General features: G+C 56.5%; 2 protein-coding genes and 1 long non-coding RNA gene across 10 annotated transcripts; 2 read left to right on the forward strand and 1 right to left on the reverse strand.

Moving 5' to 3' along the window:
* Window positions 1-228: 228 nt before the first annotated feature.
* On the reverse strand, window positions 229-12,011 carry CDIP1 (cell death inducing p53 target 1). 5 transcript variants are annotated; one of them, XM_031595255.2, is made up of 6 exons: window positions 11,879-12,011; window positions 3,382-3,480; window positions 3,044-3,142; window positions 2,582-2,725; window positions 2,094-2,358; window positions 229-1,715 (listed from the first exon to the last, which is right to left on the reverse strand). In XM_031595255.2, the coding sequence occupies exons 3-6, from the start codon at window positions 3,126-3,128 to the stop codon at window positions 1,604-1,606; spliced, it is 606 nt and encodes a 201-aa protein (XP_031451115.1). In that variant the 5' UTR covers window positions 3,129-3,142; window positions 3,382-3,480; window positions 11,879-12,011; the 3' UTR covers window positions 229-1,603. The 5 variants fall into 5 exon arrangements, with proteins under 5 accessions (XP_031451115.1, XP_031451117.1, XP_031451118.1 ...); XM_031595257.2 differs by lacking the exon at window positions 11,879-12,011 and adding an exon at window positions 11,475-11,604 and having other exon boundaries at window positions 3,044-3,137; XM_031595258.2 differs by lacking the exon at window positions 11,879-12,011 and adding an exon at window positions 11,475-11,604 and having other exon boundaries at window positions 2,094-2,355.
* Window positions 7,579-11,385, forward strand: LOC149915729 (uncharacterized). Of its 3 annotated transcripts, none has more exons than XR_016471724.1 (4): window positions 7,579-7,673; window positions 9,963-10,063; window positions 10,415-10,588; window positions 10,732-11,385. It is a non-coding gene; the product is annotated as an uncharacterized LOC149915729 (long non-coding RNA). The 3 variants fall into 3 exon arrangements; XR_016471725.1 differs by lacking the exon at window positions 7,579-7,673 and adding an exon at window positions 9,008-9,180; XR_016471726.1 differs by lacking the exon at window positions 10,732-11,385 and having other exon boundaries at window positions 10,412-10,500.
* C16H16orf96 (chromosome 16 C16orf96 homolog) lies at window positions 11,626-16,486 on the forward strand. 2 transcript variants are annotated; one of them, XM_090151639.1, is made up of 15 exons: window positions 11,626-12,073; window positions 12,857-12,961; window positions 13,246-13,326; window positions 13,499-13,579; window positions 13,673-13,811; window positions 13,995-14,044; window positions 14,227-14,337; window positions 14,586-14,747; window positions 14,955-15,043; window positions 15,256-15,318; window positions 15,408-15,503; window positions 15,586-15,709; window positions 15,819-15,918; window positions 16,054-16,146; window positions 16,262-16,486. In XM_090151639.1, the coding sequence occupies exons 1-15, from the start codon at window positions 11,738-11,740 to the stop codon at window positions 16,342-16,344; spliced, it is 1,713 nt and encodes a 570-aa protein (XP_090007765.1). In that variant the 5' UTR covers window positions 11,626-11,737; the 3' UTR covers window positions 16,345-16,486. The 2 variants fall into 2 exon arrangements, with proteins under 2 accessions (XP_090007765.1, XP_090007764.1); XM_090151638.1 differs by having other exon boundaries at window positions 11,653-12,073; window positions 13,670-13,811.
* Window positions 16,487-16,710: the final 224 nt, after the last annotated feature.

A 16,710-nucleotide genomic window follows, 5' to 3' on the forward strand; every position in this document is an offset into this window, starting at 1 on the left:
CTGGGGAAGCCTGGAATGCAGCCCAGCGTTGTGCAAATGGAGGTTCCCTACTTGGGCCCGGCCCAACACTGCCCCTAACGCCCTGAGCTTGGGTAGGAAACTGCTGCTCTTCCTCCAGTGATTGATGCTGCCATGATTTTCCCCCACTCATACAACCCTCGCTTAGCTAACTTGGGGTAGATCTGTGTATTTGTTTGCAGAGGGGTAAAGAAAAGACGTACACTGAGCTCAGGGTCTTACGTTTATTTACATACAAATACTGGGACTAGAGTCACAGTTCCACCTCTGAGCAAACAGCAGCTGCCTGTGCAGGCCAGGCTGTTTGCAGACATGCTCCCTGAGAAGCCCCTCTGCTCAGCTCTGGGGGCTGCACACCTCTGCTGCCCCGACTGCAGGAGGTGAGAGCAGAGGAAACCAGCATGAGGTGTGGCACAGAGACTGACTCTCAGGTCCTCCTGCCCTTGTCTGTCACAGTGCTGCTGGCAGCTTGTATCGCTGCTTGTCCCATCTTTCTGCCCCATGTAAAGTGAGCTAAAAGTGAACCCCTACACCCACATGCAACAAGGAACCCCACAGGATACACCTGTGGTGACAGCAGGGTGGGTGCTGCTGTGGTGCCCACAGACCTTGCTGGGCTTGGGATGGGGTGCAGCTCTGCAGCAGGTGGGTAGGGATCTGCTCCAGAGCTGGGAGCCAGCTGCAGCCAGGTAACAAAGTCTCCTATTCTACAGCGCCAGGGCAGGTAGCAACATGCTGGATGCACTTCTGCTAATAGCTTACCAGGTGGGTGTGAAACAGCCAGGGGCTTCCCTTCCCTGAAACACCTGCAGCAGGGCTGGGAGGAGGGGCATGCAGCTGGAGCAGCTGTGGACACCAGGCACTGGGGCTTCCTTACCAGGATGGATGGGCTGATTGAGGGTGCTGTGCTGCAGCCCTTTCCCTGGCTGTGCCTTGAAGGCAGCTCTGTGTGCCTCTACCTGGGACATGTTGCCTATGGGCTCTACTGACCTGGCTGGAGAAGGCCCTGAAACAGGTGGAACCAGGCACTGACTGCTTTGTCTCCTCAATGCCAAACTTCCACCAGGCCACTTCTTAAAAGGACTGCAATTGAATGCAGTGGCCATGCTGCATCTGCAGTGTGCTCTGCCAGTTGCTCTTGCTTCCCCCATCCCCTCAGAACAGCAATATCCATGCTCCCCCCATGTCCAGTGGGCTGCAGTGAGGGGTGGACACTCCAGCAGCTGCTGCTCCTTCCTAGCTTGCTCCAGGCAAGAGGAGCTGTGCTGATGTCCTGGAGCAATGGGGTGCCAAATGACAGCCCTGCTCCTCTGTGCTGCAGAGCAGCTGTCAGAGGGAGCCTTGCACGCAGCACCTGGGGCTCAGCCTCTCATCCCCTGTGCATCCACACAACGTCCCCAGTCTGACCGTTCACAGCAAGGAGCAGAGCTTGGGGAAGGCAGTCACAGCCTGGAGCAGAAGGGAGGGGAGGGACACACATACACACCACCAAGGGTAAGCAAAGGAGTGCTGCACACGCATGGATTAGGACGGCAGTGGGAGAGGGGCCGGTGTCATTCCAGTGGCTCAGGCTTCCGGGGTGCTGTTAGCACATGCGCTTGTACGTGTAGATATAGGCCTTGCAGTTGGGACACGTGTGGGTCACATCCTTGAAGTCATCAAATAGGCAGGGGATGAGGCAGCAGCAGAGATCGCACCTGGAGCACAGGAAGATGCAGAGTGCTGTGAGCTCTGGCTCCTAGCTGTGGGTTGGGGAGGGAAAGCAGGCAAGGGGCCGCGCATGGGGTTTGCTCTTTGGTCTGGAGAAGGGGTGAGAACTTGCTGCTGTGAGACAGCCATGGCAGCACCCCCCAGGTCTGGGCACAGGGCACACAGCCTCTTTAATGCTGGTGGCTTTACAGAATGTTTTTGAGGAAGGCAGCTTCCCCACAGCTGGCAGGAGCCCAGGGCTCCAAACACTGCCACCCCACAAACCTGTGAACTGTCCAACAGCTCGGCCACAGCCACTGGCATTGGGGCCACCAGGAGAAATGCACAGTAAGCACCACTGCGGTGGGGCTGCTGGCAGTACCTACCCCACGAAGCAGCAGAAGAAGCCCAGCAGGAAGCTCATGAGCCCAATCTCGTAGGTGATCTTGGTGGTGATGGCTTGCTGGCAGTGGGGACACACTGTCTGCACCGGGGCACCCTGGAAGATCTCGCCCTGCAGCACGGTCACTGTGGTGGCAGTCCCTGAAGGGACGAGCACCGTAGCCGTGTGGCCACCAGGCGATAGGTAGTGGCCTGGGGCAGGATAGTAGCCCATGGGAGGGTGAGGGCCTGGGGGTGGATAATAACCTGCTGGGAAACAGAAACAGGCACGGATGTGTCTTTGCATGAGGTAAGAGAGGCCACGTCTCCAAGGACCGTGCCCTGCTGCAGTACCATGACTGCAGTTATGTGTGGGCAGCCCTACTGCAGGCTGTTCGCTGCAGGCACTGTGCCCCCCTCCTACCCAGCCCCCATTCATTGCCTTCCCTCACCCAGCACCATCCTGTGGCCCACAGCTCCTCCCCACACTCACCAGGTGGCATGTAGGGCCCAGAGCTGTCTGTGGGCATGTGTGGGGGCACGAAGCCCGGCTGTGGAGGCTCATATGGGGGAGGCCCAAATTCAGGAGGAGGGATGGGAGCCCCCTGGGGCTGCACCATAGCTGGGGAGATGCCATCTGAAAGGAAACACAGAGTGAGCAGCCAGGGCAGGAGGCAGCAGACAGTGGGGGCTTGGCTGAGCAATCCAGGGCCCCTTTAGAGAAAGAGAACACAGCACAAGAAAGAGGGACTGCAAGGAAGGGGAATAAAGCACACAGGGCGGGTTTGTGGCAACTGTGGGGACACGACAGAGGGCACAGGGAAGTGTCCATCAGGCACTGCCCCAAGGCAGCATGCCTAAAGAAGCCCAGATTCACACACAGCAGCAAGCGGAGCTCCCCCTGCTCCTGCCTGCTCAGCAGAGGCACCCTGCTGGCAGCTGGGACCCTCAGTACCTGTTGCAGGGGGTGGGCCGTGCTTCTCCTCTATCGGTGGTGCTGAGGGGCCTCCCGGGTAGGGTGGTGGAGGGTCGTTGGACATGGCTCAGGGCTGCCCTGCAAAGAAGCACTGTTAGTGGACAGCACGCCTTGGGAGCTACGGAGTGCTGGCTGGGAGCTGACTGAGAGGCTTGGTGACACTGCAGCATTAGCCTCAGCCCCATCAAGGGCAATACAAAGCCTTGGGCACAAAGCTGGGCAGGCCCTGAGCTGGGCTACAAACCCAGGGTTGAACGCTGCCTGGTGGCTCTAAATTGCATCGTGAGGTGGGACAGGCTCAATGGAGGAGAGCTTACCCGGCCTCTTCCTTGCCTCAAGGAGCTCAGTGGTTCTGCCAGAGGTAGGAATGCCAGTTCTCAGCAGTGCACCCTGGAAACTGTCCTACCCCACCAAACCTGTGCAAAAGGAGAAAGCAAGCAGGTTACAGCACTGCAGAGCTGCCTTGGCTGCATGCCCTCACCTCCTCTCCCCAGTGCCTGGATGGGAGAGCGGCTCAGGGCATCCCGTTGGTGTCTGGCACAGCTGCTGTGCCCTCAGCCCATCGCAGAGCCCCACCTGCATGCCTGGAGGCTGGGACACAGCCTGGAGTAGTTCCCATCCCATGGGCTGGGGATGCCCCTGCAGAACCTGCAGTGCTGGGGCTGCTGCACCACCTGACATGTGTGGCGTGGGCCCCAGCCCCGTGCTGGTGCTGCAATCACGTTCCTGCTGTGCGGGGGACCCAGCAGGGATGGGAGCCAGAGGCGGGCCTGGCACTCCGAGGAAGTGCAGTGACATCAAGCAACCCGATTTTCCTGTTTACTCTGGCTCAGTTACAGCTGGTAGGACGTGACTAAATTGGGAAACATACCAAGAGGCTGTTCACTCTGCTCGGGAAGGCTGCCATCAAGCACGGGGCAGGGGACACCGTGACATTGCTGTCAGTGCCCAGGAGGCAGTGCTTGGAGCTCCCCCCGGGGCTGAGCACAGCATCCAAATCCCCCAGCAATGGTTCCTGGCAGGCCGGGACTGTGCTGCTGCAGTGCCCTGGTGCTGCTGCTGCCCCGGGGACCTCGGTGCACTGAGGAGCTGAGCAGAACCCAAACAGCCACTGCATCTCTCCAGGATGTCAGTACTTACTGAGTAATATCTCTACCTAGCATTATTAACTATTATGATATGCTGCTTCCAATCACAATACTGGGGCAGCTGGGGAGTCATCTTCCTCTCCATTTTCTTCCCTAAAAGCAGGCACACAGCCTGCACGAGGCTCACACGCTGCTCCCATGCAGAGCAAAGCAGCATCCCCAGCACACCGAGCGCTGCAGAGCTCCCCTCCTCCCGTGACCTACAAAGCCACAAACTGGGCCGTGTTCCTTTTAGCTTCACTGGGGATGTAAAGAAAAAGGTTTGCTCTTCCAAAGGCAGCCAGCCCACCTGCCCTGCGTGGGGCTCCTGCAGGAGCACAACCCTCTGGGGCAGCCCTGATCTCCCTCTGTCCCACATGGAAAGATCCCATCACCGCTCAGCTCTGCCTTCCCAGAGCATGGCAACTCGCAGCACATCCTGGCCACCATCCCGAGCCAGTAACAAAGCACAGGGAGATGAGCCCCAGGGGCAGTGCCAGCCCTGTGCTGCAGCACTTGTTCTGAGCCCGGCACCAGGAGCTGCTGCCTCCAGCTCAGAGCACAGACTGATGTTTGGTACTGGTTGTTACCATCCCACACCAGCTGCCCCCGGCCCGAAGGGATGGCTGTCAGAGGAAGGGAGGATGTTTATGGGCTGCAAAGCTGCTCTGCTCGTGCTCAGCCACTCCTAATGCAATATCCTGCTTATTAAAAGAGATCCATAAAGTGTGAGATGTTGTGCGCGCCCTTCCCTGGAGGAAAGGAAAGCCTGCTGCTGCTTCTAAGCCTTTCAGAAGCCGTTCCTCCCATGCTTTCCTGTATCTCAGGGCAAGAAGCACAAAGCCCGTTGCTGCCCATTTCCACTCATGAGCTCCATGAGGAGCACAAGGTTCCTCAGCACAGGGCTGATGCCAGACAGAGCTCGCCCCGCACATCGCTCCCAGCGCTGCATCCCAGCACAGCTGGAGGTGGGCACCCAGAGGGAGAAAAGTCGTGCAGACAACTCAGGCTAAGTTTACTGGGACCTGAGCTGAAGGTCTGATGGAATCACACAAATCCTCCATATGTGTCCTTTGGCAGTGAGGACCTGGCTTAAGATCGTGAGACCCAACGGGAGCTGGTAACCAGTAAAAGGATGGGGATGGAAGAGGAGATGGCACTCCCAGCCAAAAATGCAGAGTTCCTCTAAATTGAAGGAACAGAGCCTGGCTCTAAGTGGATGGGAAACCTTGCAGTTTTCAGCCTAGGTTTATTTGTACCCAGATTACCTCCACCTGCTCCTCAGCCTGAACAGCCTTTCCTGCTCTCCCCCTGTCTGCCAGCAGCCACCATCTCAGCTCAGGCTGCGTTTGGCACACAGAGCTCCTGCAGGCATTTCTGAACCATGATCCTGGAGCCATCCTGCTGTCCCCTCAGGTCTGAACAGCCACAGTGACCCCACGCCATGCTCAGCAGTGAGCACCTCCTGTGGTCCTCAGAGCTGGTGCTCCTTATGGGTGGCCAAAGCTCCCCACATACTGCTCACCCCGGTGACATGGCAGCGTCAGATGCTGTGCACCCCAATCAAAACAGCCTGTTTGTTCATTACTCACTCATTCTACAGAATTTTTTCAGAGAAAGTCAAAGAATGCAACGACACCACTGCTGAATGGAGCTGAATAGGTGTGGGACTCCCATTAAATAACACACTGAGCTCTGACAGAGGAAGAAATGAGAGTCATTCAGGATGGAGACAGAGACACATTTCAGCACCAGAAGCAATCAGTGCCCAGAGCCCATCAGAGCTCCCTTGCAGACCGTGCAACACAAGCAGATGACTTTGAATACATGGCTGGTGATTCCAGGCCCACTTTCCTTCCACAACACATGTCCAAGTACTGATGTTTCCTCAGCCAAAGCTCACTGCAGGACCAGCCGCAGCCTTCGGAACACCAGCATTTCTGTCCCCCCCCCCCCCAGCAGTGCTGCCTGGCACCAGCAGAGCTGCTGACACTCCTATTTAACAGCACAGAGTCACCTTGTGTTTTTCCAGAGGACTCATGAGAAATACTCACTGTCATCTGCTTTTTTGAAGGCCAGAGCAAAGAAGCATGGTTTGGGGTTGAGCAGCAGCCCGTGTAGGATCTGAGCCCTTGCCAACTCCTTTGTAACCCCTCACCCCAAAACTGCTGCTCAACAGTGGCATGCAGAGAACTGCCATGCACCCATCGCTCTGGTCATGCTGGAGCTGCTCCCCACCATTCTCTTTTGCTGCTGTTGATTGCTGGAAGGCACAGCAATCCTACAGGACACGCAGAGAGCCACAGCACTTGCCCTGCTCAGACATAAGCAGATCTGACATAACTCAGCTACCACACTCACTGAGGTCTGCTGGTGAGCACACAGTGCTGTGTTCCCTTGGAAGACAAGGGAGAAAGAACAGACAATGGCTTCATACCTTCCCAGGACAGCTCTGGGCACCATCCCCATTGCAGCATGTGTGGGATGTGAGCCACACCAACCCCACAACAGCAGACACAGAAAGCAGAAGGCCTCTTAAAACCCAGGCACTTCCACTGATTACAAAGCATCACTAATGCTCAGCAACGCCCTCAAGCCTCCCTTCTGAGCTCTTCTAAAGCCTTTCTCTGTCAGTACCTCCCTGCATTACTGTGAGATGCTGGTCAGAGGGTTTCCAAAAGCCCTAGGACTGAAGCTATGTGCAGCAGGCTGGACCACCACTGCAGTGCCCTCAGGAAGGCTGATTTCATCCAGCAGTGCCTGTTCTCAGAGCCTCCTCGCACAGAAATGTTTTTATCTTGGTTGGCTTAACGACAAAACAGCATATCCAAAAACATGGGGGCATGCTAAAGAAGAACACTGCCCCTGCATGGCACAACTTACAGCAATATAGTTAAGCTTGCTAGCGTTCATTGATGGATATTCCTGCCCTGCAATTTTTATCTAGCTAACAGAAAGAGCCGTGTCTGAACCAAGGAGATAAGGAAGTTCTGCTGAGTCTTTGCACCAAGGAAACAGGAGGTCCTGCTTGGAATTGGTCACTGAATACATAACACACTTCTGGGAAACTTCTGCATATGTAACACAAGTCATGTATATAAACTGAAGATCTTTTGTGTAAGCTGTGAATAACAGGAGGATTACTCTGATGCTGACACTGAAGAACATCTGCTTTATAACACTCCAACGTGAGCCTTACAGAGTTTCCTACCCAGCTGTCTTAGGGCATCGCGTGCTTTGAGTTCTCTGGTGCTTTTGTCTGAGACTTTGTGGTAGAAATGCTAAGTCATGGCCTGAAGCAGTGATGGAGCACCTGGAGGGAAAGCAGGGCCAGCCCAGGGAAGCTCAGGTGCAAGTAATGTACCTGAGTAACCAGAAGGGCTGGAGCCAGGATCCACCCCCTCCCTGCCTTCATTTAAGGGCTGGCAGTGGAGATGAGGGCATCTCCCTGGAGATCCCTGCCTACCTGAGGTTTTCTGAAGGTAAGCAGCTTCTTTCCTTTATTTCTGTGCCCAATGCTGTTGCATTTGAGTGAATCCTCACTTGCTGCAGCCTGGGATCTTGCTGTTCTGCTGTAACTGCTTTCTGTTGTGTTACAGATGTTTCTTTTGGTAACCGTGAAATGTGGGGAAACATAGAGGATCTCTGTTGCTTTTAAAGTCAACCATATTTTCAAGGCAAAATAGACACCGGTTCTGCCTGCTTCCCCCTTGTGTCTAAGCCTTAACAGAAAGAGCATTGCTCTTCGTAAGACCACAACTGTTAAGCAAAGATAACTTAATGAGGGACACCATATCAGCCACTTAAGATGATTCAGTAACTTAGGAACAAGAAAAAGATCAGAGGAAAGCAGGGTGTAACAGCAAGTGAGAGGAGAAAACAGCAAAACAACCCAAGGCTCTTCTTGCTCCTATCAGCCAGGAGCTACTGGCCCAACAACAGCCCATTCAGCAACCAGGAAACAGAGCTGTGGGAAGGGCTGAGCCATGGCCAAGGGGGGAGAAAACACAGACAGCAGCTGTACTGGGGACCAGGACTCAGGACTTTCACCCAGCCCTGAAAGCTCAGGCTATGGTTTAGTTTTCCTGATATCTTTCCACGTGACAATCTTTGTTCTGTGACCTAAATGAAATCAATTGTACAATAATTCTCCTGGGTATGGCAACCTTTGCCCGTAATCTCAAAGATTACACCTACTCTCCAGCTGTGGGGCTTTGGGAAGACACAGAGGGGATTTCTGAGCACCAAGGGCTTATTTTTAATGTGATTGCTTGGCTCTCCTCCCAGACAACTGAGGGGGCTGTGTCTTTCTAATCAGCTGCTTCAGAGCATGTTAAGGAGAAAAGGCTCTGGATCTCCTTGCCCTCCAAGGCTGGTCAGATTGGTGCTGCAGGGGTAACAAAGGTCCTCTGGTGGAGATCTTCTGCCTAAATGCAGAGACTGGGACCAAAGCAGGTGTGGGATATGCACAATGGGGATGTTTGGTGCTGAGATGGTGGGCCCTCCACCCTGCATATAACACTGGATGCTCTTAAACTATAAGATTGTTCCACCTCCATTGTAGCCCTGTTAGGCTGCCAGGCAGCCTTTTCTTTCCCGGAATACAGCAGATGTCAGACAGACCACAGCCACGAGATACCTGGGAGTGAATGAGCTGAAAGCAATGTTTCAGCAGTGGAGAAGAGCTTCCATCAGCATTCTGTGCCAGAAGTAAAAGCGGTGCTCCCCCTGCCTCTGCACTGATGGGAAAATGGATTATGGTTTTTATGGCTTCTGTGTTAATTGCGTTCCCTTTGATGACAAGGAAATGCACACAGTGCAGCATGCATGGATTTGATGCTGCCTGTAGAAGCTGTGTTGCTGCTCTTGAGCCCTGGGACTGATACAGGGAACAACAGGAAAACAGCAATAGGGAACAACAGGAAAGCAGTGTGAACGTCATGTCCCAAGGAGAAGTTGTGTGCCACGTGTTTTATCTTCAGAAAACAGGTACAAACATCTGCTTGTAAAACGGCACACTCCCACACCTTGCTCTGAAATCCTTGGGAGAACAAATCTTACTGCTAGCCTTCAGACTGCAGTTCTTTGTCTTCACAACAGCTGCAAAACCAGACCCCAAGAAGTGAAAAACAAACCTGAACTCCACAAAGATCAGCAGAGCAGTTGCCATGACAAACTACTACCCCCACTGCACTGGGCAGGAAGAAGAGCACTGTGTGATTAACTGTTCCCCTCTTAGAATATCAGACAGCGATGCTATCAGCACCCACCTGGTGTTCTCCAGTTCCCTGCCCTCCCTGCTCTCAGCAGCTTTGCAGGGTCACTCTGGGAGAGCAGCTCCTTGTTGCTGTGTCCTTTCATGTTTCACTTAGAAGCTGGCAAACCTGTCTCAAAGCCTGAAATTAAACTCGGCCCTGCTGCCTTTGTTATTTCTTCAATCTTTACATTACTTAAATACTATTTGCTCCTGCTCTCAGCTGGCAGCCATCAATCTTATCTTAGTGTAAAGTAAACGTGTCTTCGTGTAGAAAAACTGTCTCAGCGTTATCAGACATCCAGCACGTGCACATCCCATAATAATGCCACCAGCAGTAATGCATGACCCAGCTGCAGGTCCTACAGAAATTATACCAAAAGAATGTTAAAGACTTAGCTTCTTTCAGGCTAAGATCTTCTGATTAAAGCAACTGTAAGAAAACAAACACAGAGCTTTGTAACGGCACTACAGACAGGTGTGGAAGACTTAATGTCATTCTTCTCCTTACCTACAGCAAAAAGAAGACCTTAGACCTGAGCAGCTACAGAAGACTGCCTGCCTCCTTCCAAAACCACTTGAGCTGGAAGACCTCCGCACCAACAACGCACCTTAAAGGCAAGTATTTATCTGTTTAATTCTAAATTGAAGGGGCAGGGGAGCCTGCAGCCCTCCTCTTGTAATACTGATGAGTAAGGCTGGCACTGGGAGCAATCGTTTGAGAATGCAGAACTCCCAAAACACAGTGCTGGTGCTGTGGGAACACCCTGGCCCCTGTCGGAACACCTTTAGCTGGAGGAGAGCATCCACTGGTTGCGCTCCATCCTGAAGGAGAGCAGTAACCGTGCTCTGCATCACTGCATGACATCACATGCACAAAGTGTGGTCAGCTGGGAGGTGAGTTTCAAAAAAAAAATGTTTGGAAAATGAAACGTGGCACTGACAGACACCTTCCCTCCTTAACAGTAGCTGAGACAGGCTCCAGTCAGAGCAGGTGCTTGAGGAACTGAACTTTGGGTGGCCTGGAGTTGTGTAGGACCTGTTGAGGGAGCACAGCAAGAACTCTGCACAGCCTTCAGTCTTGGGAAGGGCTGAGGCTCTGAAAGAGAAGCTCCCTCTCTGCTGCCTGTCCCAGTCACACTGGTAGGTACTCAGCACAACCTGATGCAGCCACCAGAGCTCAGCTCAGGGCACGTCTGGGAGAGCTGCTCCACCATCACAGCCCCAGCCCACGGCGCGGCCTTGCAGGCATTCATGAGGCTGTTCTCTTTCTGTCTTCCTCGCAGAGTGCCCAGGGGCAACAGAGCAGCATCTCCTAAGCACACGGACGTGGCTGCACCATTCAGACAGGGAAACCTTTGGGGAAGTTCTCAGCCCGCGCTCCCGCAGTGACCCGAGGTCGTTCTGTTCCTAAGCACGAACGAGCGATGCGTTACGGTCATCGTGTTCTCACACACCCACGCCTGCAGAGACCCAGAAAGGTTTCGGCCTGATCGCGGCTCCTTCAGGCAGCCCGGAGGACAGCAGCACTGGAGCCCATCGCAGCTCCCAGCGCGCCGTGCCGCCCATCCAGCAGCCAAACGCCTCCGGAACAGCTGTGGCAGCTCTGCTCCGACCCCCGTGGGAGGCAGAACCGAGGTCTCCGCGCTCCCATGGCTGAAGCCTCCTGCTAGTATTCCCTAACGGGAACGCGCTGTTGCACAACGCCATCCATTAGCAGGAAGGGCTCCTCTCGTTTCGCGGACAACCCAGCACCTCCCCAGCAGCCGCAGCGTTCCCCTCCCTCCCCCGTCTGTTCCGACACGCTCCCCTCTCCTCGCAGCCCCCGGCGGGCCGTACGAAGCCCCGTTCCCCCCGTGCCCTCGCTTCCCACGCGGTGACATTCAGGCCCGGCGCGCCCGACCTTCCGTCCCCGCGCTCCCCCCCCCCCCCTCCCTCCGGCTTCACCTCCCGAGGCCGCTGTTGTCGCGGCCGCCCGCGGCTCGGAGCCCCGGCTTTCCGCCCTTCCCGGCCCCGCACACGCACGTACCGCAGCGGGCCGACGGCTCCCGGCGCTCCGTGCCGGCACCTGCGGGGCGGGGCGCCGCGCTGCGGGGCGGGCCGGGCCGAGGCCTGCGGAGCCGCGGCCTGGCGTAGCGGGGCGGGCCGGGCGCCCCCCTCCCCGCGGGCGGCCGTCAGAGCGCCGAACCGCCGGCGGCTGGGCCCTGCGCTGCGGGGCGGAACCCGCGGCCGTCACCGGGTAACGGGGCTGTGACCTCAGCTCGCCGGCGCGGCCCGGGCGCCGGAGGCGGCATGAGCGTGGCGGTCACGTTGGCGGAGCTGGCGGACGTCGCCTTCCGCACCCCCCGCGGCTGCGGCGTCAACGCCGGCGCCCTGCAGCTCCTCCTGCGCGGGTTGCTGGAGCACCTGCGGCTGCAGAATGCTGCCACGCACCTCTCCGAGGACGAGAGGGGCCTCCTGCAGCCCGAGGTCAGCGCCAGGGCCCCCATCCTCCTCCATCCCGGCGGGCCCCTGGGTGTGACGGAGCTGCTGAGCTCCGCGCAGGGACCCGGCGCGCCGGCAGCCGACACGGAGCAGGTGGTGCAGCTGAGGAAGAGGATGGAGGTGATTGAGGAGGGGATGACGAAGGTGAGGAGCCGTCCTCAGCATCCTGCCCTGCACGGCGCTGTGCCCGTGTTGTGTCGTGTCCACGTCCTCGGAAACGTCTCCTGAGATGGGGCTGGAGAACCTGGCATAGCACAGAGCCGTATTTCTAGTTCAGGTGACAGTAACTTAGCTGTGGGGTTTCATTAGGCTGCAGTACGTTAACATTGCCACTGGCCAAAGGTGGTTTTGGTTGCTTTTTATCTGTCCCCGGTGCTCCAGCAATGTAAACTTTGAGATTCCGATTTGCTGGGTTCCTCCTCTCTTTCCAAGGGTCCTTACAGCTCTACCTGGGGTTGTCAGGGACTGCATCTCATAACCTGTCTGCCCTGCAATGCAGAATAGAGGCGACAGCTGACAGCAGAGCTGCCTCGTGGGCAAGCTGTCCCCACGCCAAAGCAGTGTCTTTCCTGTAGGAGATGAGGCCATGGTACGTGTTCTGTTTATTTGGCCATTAAAGTTCAAGCCCTATGTTGGAAACACGACATGTGACATCAGAATTGCCTTCATCGCATGAGGCACACGTTGTGTGGTGGTGGCTCTGTGTCTGCTGACAGGTACTTCAGGTTGCCCAGGGAAGGTGTAGGTGCCCCATTCCTGGAGGCACTCAAAGCCAGGCTGTATTGTTTGGCAACCCTGCCCATGGCGTTAGGGTTGGAGCTTGATGATGTGGCAGCCCCTCTGGGTCTGAGCTCTGTGTCCCAGAGGGGCCTCCAGTCCCAGGTGCTGCATGCTGCTCAGAGGCACTGGCTGGGCACTGTTCCGCAGGTCACAGACACACTACAGGAGGTGCTTACCAACACCTGCTCCCTGAAAACCACCATCCAGGCCTTCCAGGAGGAGCTGCAGCTCCTGAAGGACAGTTTCCAGAAGGTATGTGAGTGGAGCTGGGCACTTGGTAAATAGCTCTCAGTGGGGGGGGGGGGGTCAGACCCTATGGGCACCTCCACGTATGGCAAAGGGGCCTGGCGTTACAGGGATGAGTGGAACTGGGATCTGCCCAAGGGTTTTGGAGAAAAAATGCCCAGCAGCATCCAGCACAGGCATTGTTGGGCTGCATGGAGCCCAACCATGCCTGTGCTGGACACTGCTGACACTGATACTCACCGGTCTCAGTCCTTGTGGGTGCTGAGCCCTTTGATGTCCCTGTTTATCAGACTGGTCTGGAGGAGCTGCGAGAGCGGGTGGTTCAGCAGGACAAAAACAGCCACCTCCTGCAGAACATCCTGAGCCAAATGGTGAGCCTGGCAAAGCGGCTGGAAGCAAGTATCCAACCCCTGGCACTGGCCTGCAGGGTTGGGGACAGCATGGTGCTGGGTGTGCTGGCAAGGTTTGGTGTCCCTATCCTCACTGCAGGGGCTGCTCAGGCTCTCCCTGCCACAGCAGGGCTGATTTCTCTGCTGGTCACAGGCAGAGGTGCGACAGCAGCTGAGCTCCTTCCCCTGGCAGACCGGAATGCTGTGCTCGTTCTGCAGGCTGCCTGCTGGTGAGGTTTGTGCATGCTCCTCATTACCAGCTCCTTTGCTGGAGGCTGGCAGGGCTCTTCTCCCTCCCCTAAACCTTGTGGCTGTTTCATTTCAGAAGCTCTCCAGCCAGGACCTCATCCCTGAGGCCTCCCAGGAGCCAGCCCTCGAGGCCCCGTGCAGGCTGAGCGGGGTGTTGGAGCAGCACGAGGGTGTGGAGACCTGCATCACCTGCAGCAAGAGCATGCTTCAGCAGCACGGTGAGCACTGACTTATCCACCGTGTTGGGTGGCTGTGCTGAGCCACTGTGGCCTTGCTTGGTGCAACATGTGGCAATGGCCACGCTCAGCCATCCTGGCTGTCTTCATTCCACTGCAGCCCCTGTGTCCCTCTGTCTTTCTCCCAGCCACGCTGCCTGCAGCAAAGCTTTGGTGTATTTTCAGCTGGCCTGGGGACTTCAGAGGATGTGGCCACGGAGAAGATGCAGGGAGAAGTAAGGCACCTGTAGGACAAAGGAGAGAAAGCTCCCAGTTGCCCAGGCCTCAGTGATGCTGCCCAGTGGCCTGGGGGCTGCAGCCTATTGCCCCACTCACCAGGAGCACACTGGGGCAACTCATGAGCCCATCTCATGTGGCTTCCTTGTGCCTTACACAGGCCATGTTTTATCCTCGCCAGGGGTCAGATTTTGGCAAAGAGGTGCTGAACCAGGTAGAACAGCTGCAAGAGCAATGTGCAAGACTCCAGGAGGCTGCAGAGCACCTATGGGGTGACTCCAAGGACACTCAGGTGAGTGTGGTCACCAGCTCAGCTCAGGAGCCACTGGTGCTATAGTTAGTGTCAGGTCCAGGCTGCAGGCAGGCCTGTCCAGTCTTGGTGTGTCCCCACCTCAGAGTAGTTCAGCGTGCCAAGATTTTGCAGACTGTGTGCTGTTAGAATGGGGTGTGGGTGTTGTGAATAGGGGCACCTCAAGAGGCAGAGCATGGGCGTGCAGGGATGGAGGTCTGCTGGAGATGGCTGACACCATATCCTCTCAGAAAGCAGATGAGACTACACTGGAGATCAAAGCAAGCCAGGACGAGTTGCAAAATACCATGGCCCAGCTGAGCGAGATGATGCAGGACTTGCTGCAGAGGATGTTCCTGCATGTCCAGGACAGGCATAAAGCCTCAGAGCTCACCAGAGAGATCAACTCCAAGGTAGCAGTGTCACCCAGGGAGGATGGAAGGACATGCCAGACCAGGGAACAATATCCCTGTGTATAGTCTGCAAAGAGAGGGCAAGCCTTGAGCCTGGCTTGTGCCAGGGCTGGGAGTGTCCTGGGGTGTTGCCAGTGTCCCCAGGAATGAGCTTGGTGTCCCTCTGCCCTCCCTGAACTTGTGCTGTGTGATGCTGGCTCACTGCAGGCACAGCGGCAGCAGTCTTGGAGGCTCGGCAAGCAGTGCCATTGCCAGGGACCTTACTTTGACACCAGCAGTGCCAATAGCCTCAAGAGGTGAGTGCTGCTAGTTCTTATTCTACCCCACTTCGTGCCACCCTCTTCCTCTCTGTCCCATCTCATCACTTCCAATCCTGTCCCATCCTGCCCTGTCCATCCCGTACAGATCCTGTTTGTCTCCCCCTGCCCATGGGGTGCTGGCCACCCGTGGGACCTCACATGGTCCCCATATACCAGTGGGATGCTGAGCAACTGCCTTTGTGTTGCAGGCACCTCTTTGATCCCACGAAGTGCATCTCCTGTGACAGACCTCTGGCTGCAGCCCCAAGGCTGTGAGTAGTGTGCAGCCCCTGGGTCAGTGCTGCTCTGCACCTGCACTACTGACCATTGCCCAGCTCTGCCTTGTTTTGCTCACCTGCAGGCCCTTGGTGACAGTCCGGAAGGCCAACCTGCACCTCCAGTCCCGTCAGGCCAGTGCTGGTGGCTCCAACTGCCTGGCACAGCAGCTGCCAGGGAGGTGAGGCCAGGGAGCTCCCTGCCTATCCCACTGGGGTTCCTTTCCCTTGGCAGGAATGGTAACATCAGTGCTCCCTTCCCAGGGAGACTGAAGGGCGCAACCAGATCAGCCAGGGTCCCACAGCTCCCACCAGGCCACCATCTGCCTCCAGCTCCCTCACTACCATCTGTCCCTTCAGAGTCCCTGCAGAAGTCACCTACAAGAATGTGAGCCCCATCCCTGTGTGATGCGTGTGCTGGGAACCAGCTGGACCCAGCTGGGGTGGGATGCTGGGAGCTGAACATCTCCAATGGCACTGGCTGCTCCTCCCTGTAGGGTCAAGTGGATATTTTGGGCATTGACGGAATCATCTACAAGGGCAGGCTAAACTCACAGGCCACCAATGGGACTGCCACACGGGGCAGGGACTTCCCAGGTAGGGGAGCAGCCCTGGGGCACTGTGTTAGCTCCAGCAAGAGCCAGCAGTGCTTGAAGTGGCTCAGGTGCCACCTGCCCTATGACCCAGCCTCATGTCCTGCTGCTAACAGTGCTTCTGCTTTCTGCCCTGAAGGCACAAAATCCCCCCAGCCCTCTGCCCAGCACACTGCAGAGAAGGTGCGTCGCAACCCCAAGTATGGCAGCCAATACGTGTCCCCGTACTCGTGTGAGTGCCTGTCCCAGGTGTCCCACACACAGTCAGCCCTGCTGTGCATGCACACCCTGCTGTGTGCTGCCAAGGCTGTGCCCCACACTGTGCTGTTTGTCCTTCTGTGCTGCAGGTGCTGCCATGCGGACAAGGACGGTCTCCTCAGTGGGTCGCTGGCCGGCCTCTATGGGTGGCAGCAGGACAGCAGGTGTCTGAGTTGGCTGCAGGTGGTGTGAGTGTACAGCAAGGGGCTTCAGGGATGGGAGGGGTGGGGGCCACACTGCCCCAGCCTCTCCTTCCCCCTTACAGCCTCTTATCACAGGGTAACACCATATGCCATAAATATCTCTCTGCTGTCTGGGCTCTGTGTGGTTCTGAGCATACAGGGCATCCTGGGGGAGGACCTGCAGGGGTCTTGGTGCAGCCTCTAGGATGGGACAGTGCAGGTGGTTCCTGCCCCATTGTAGCCCCAGCCGAGTGTGTGCTGCTCTCCCCACAGCACTTTGAGATGTTTCCCCACAGGGATGCTTCTGGATCATGCTGAGTCCCAGAGAGCTCTCTAACCAGTCCAGGTCTCTTGTT

Source organism: Phasianus colchicus, chromosome 16 (assembly GCF_987193195.1).
Source record: "Phasianus colchicus chromosome 16, bPhaCol1.hap1.1, whole genome shotgun sequence".
NCBI lineage: Eukaryota > Metazoa > Chordata > Aves > Galliformes > Phasianidae > Phasianus > Phasianus colchicus.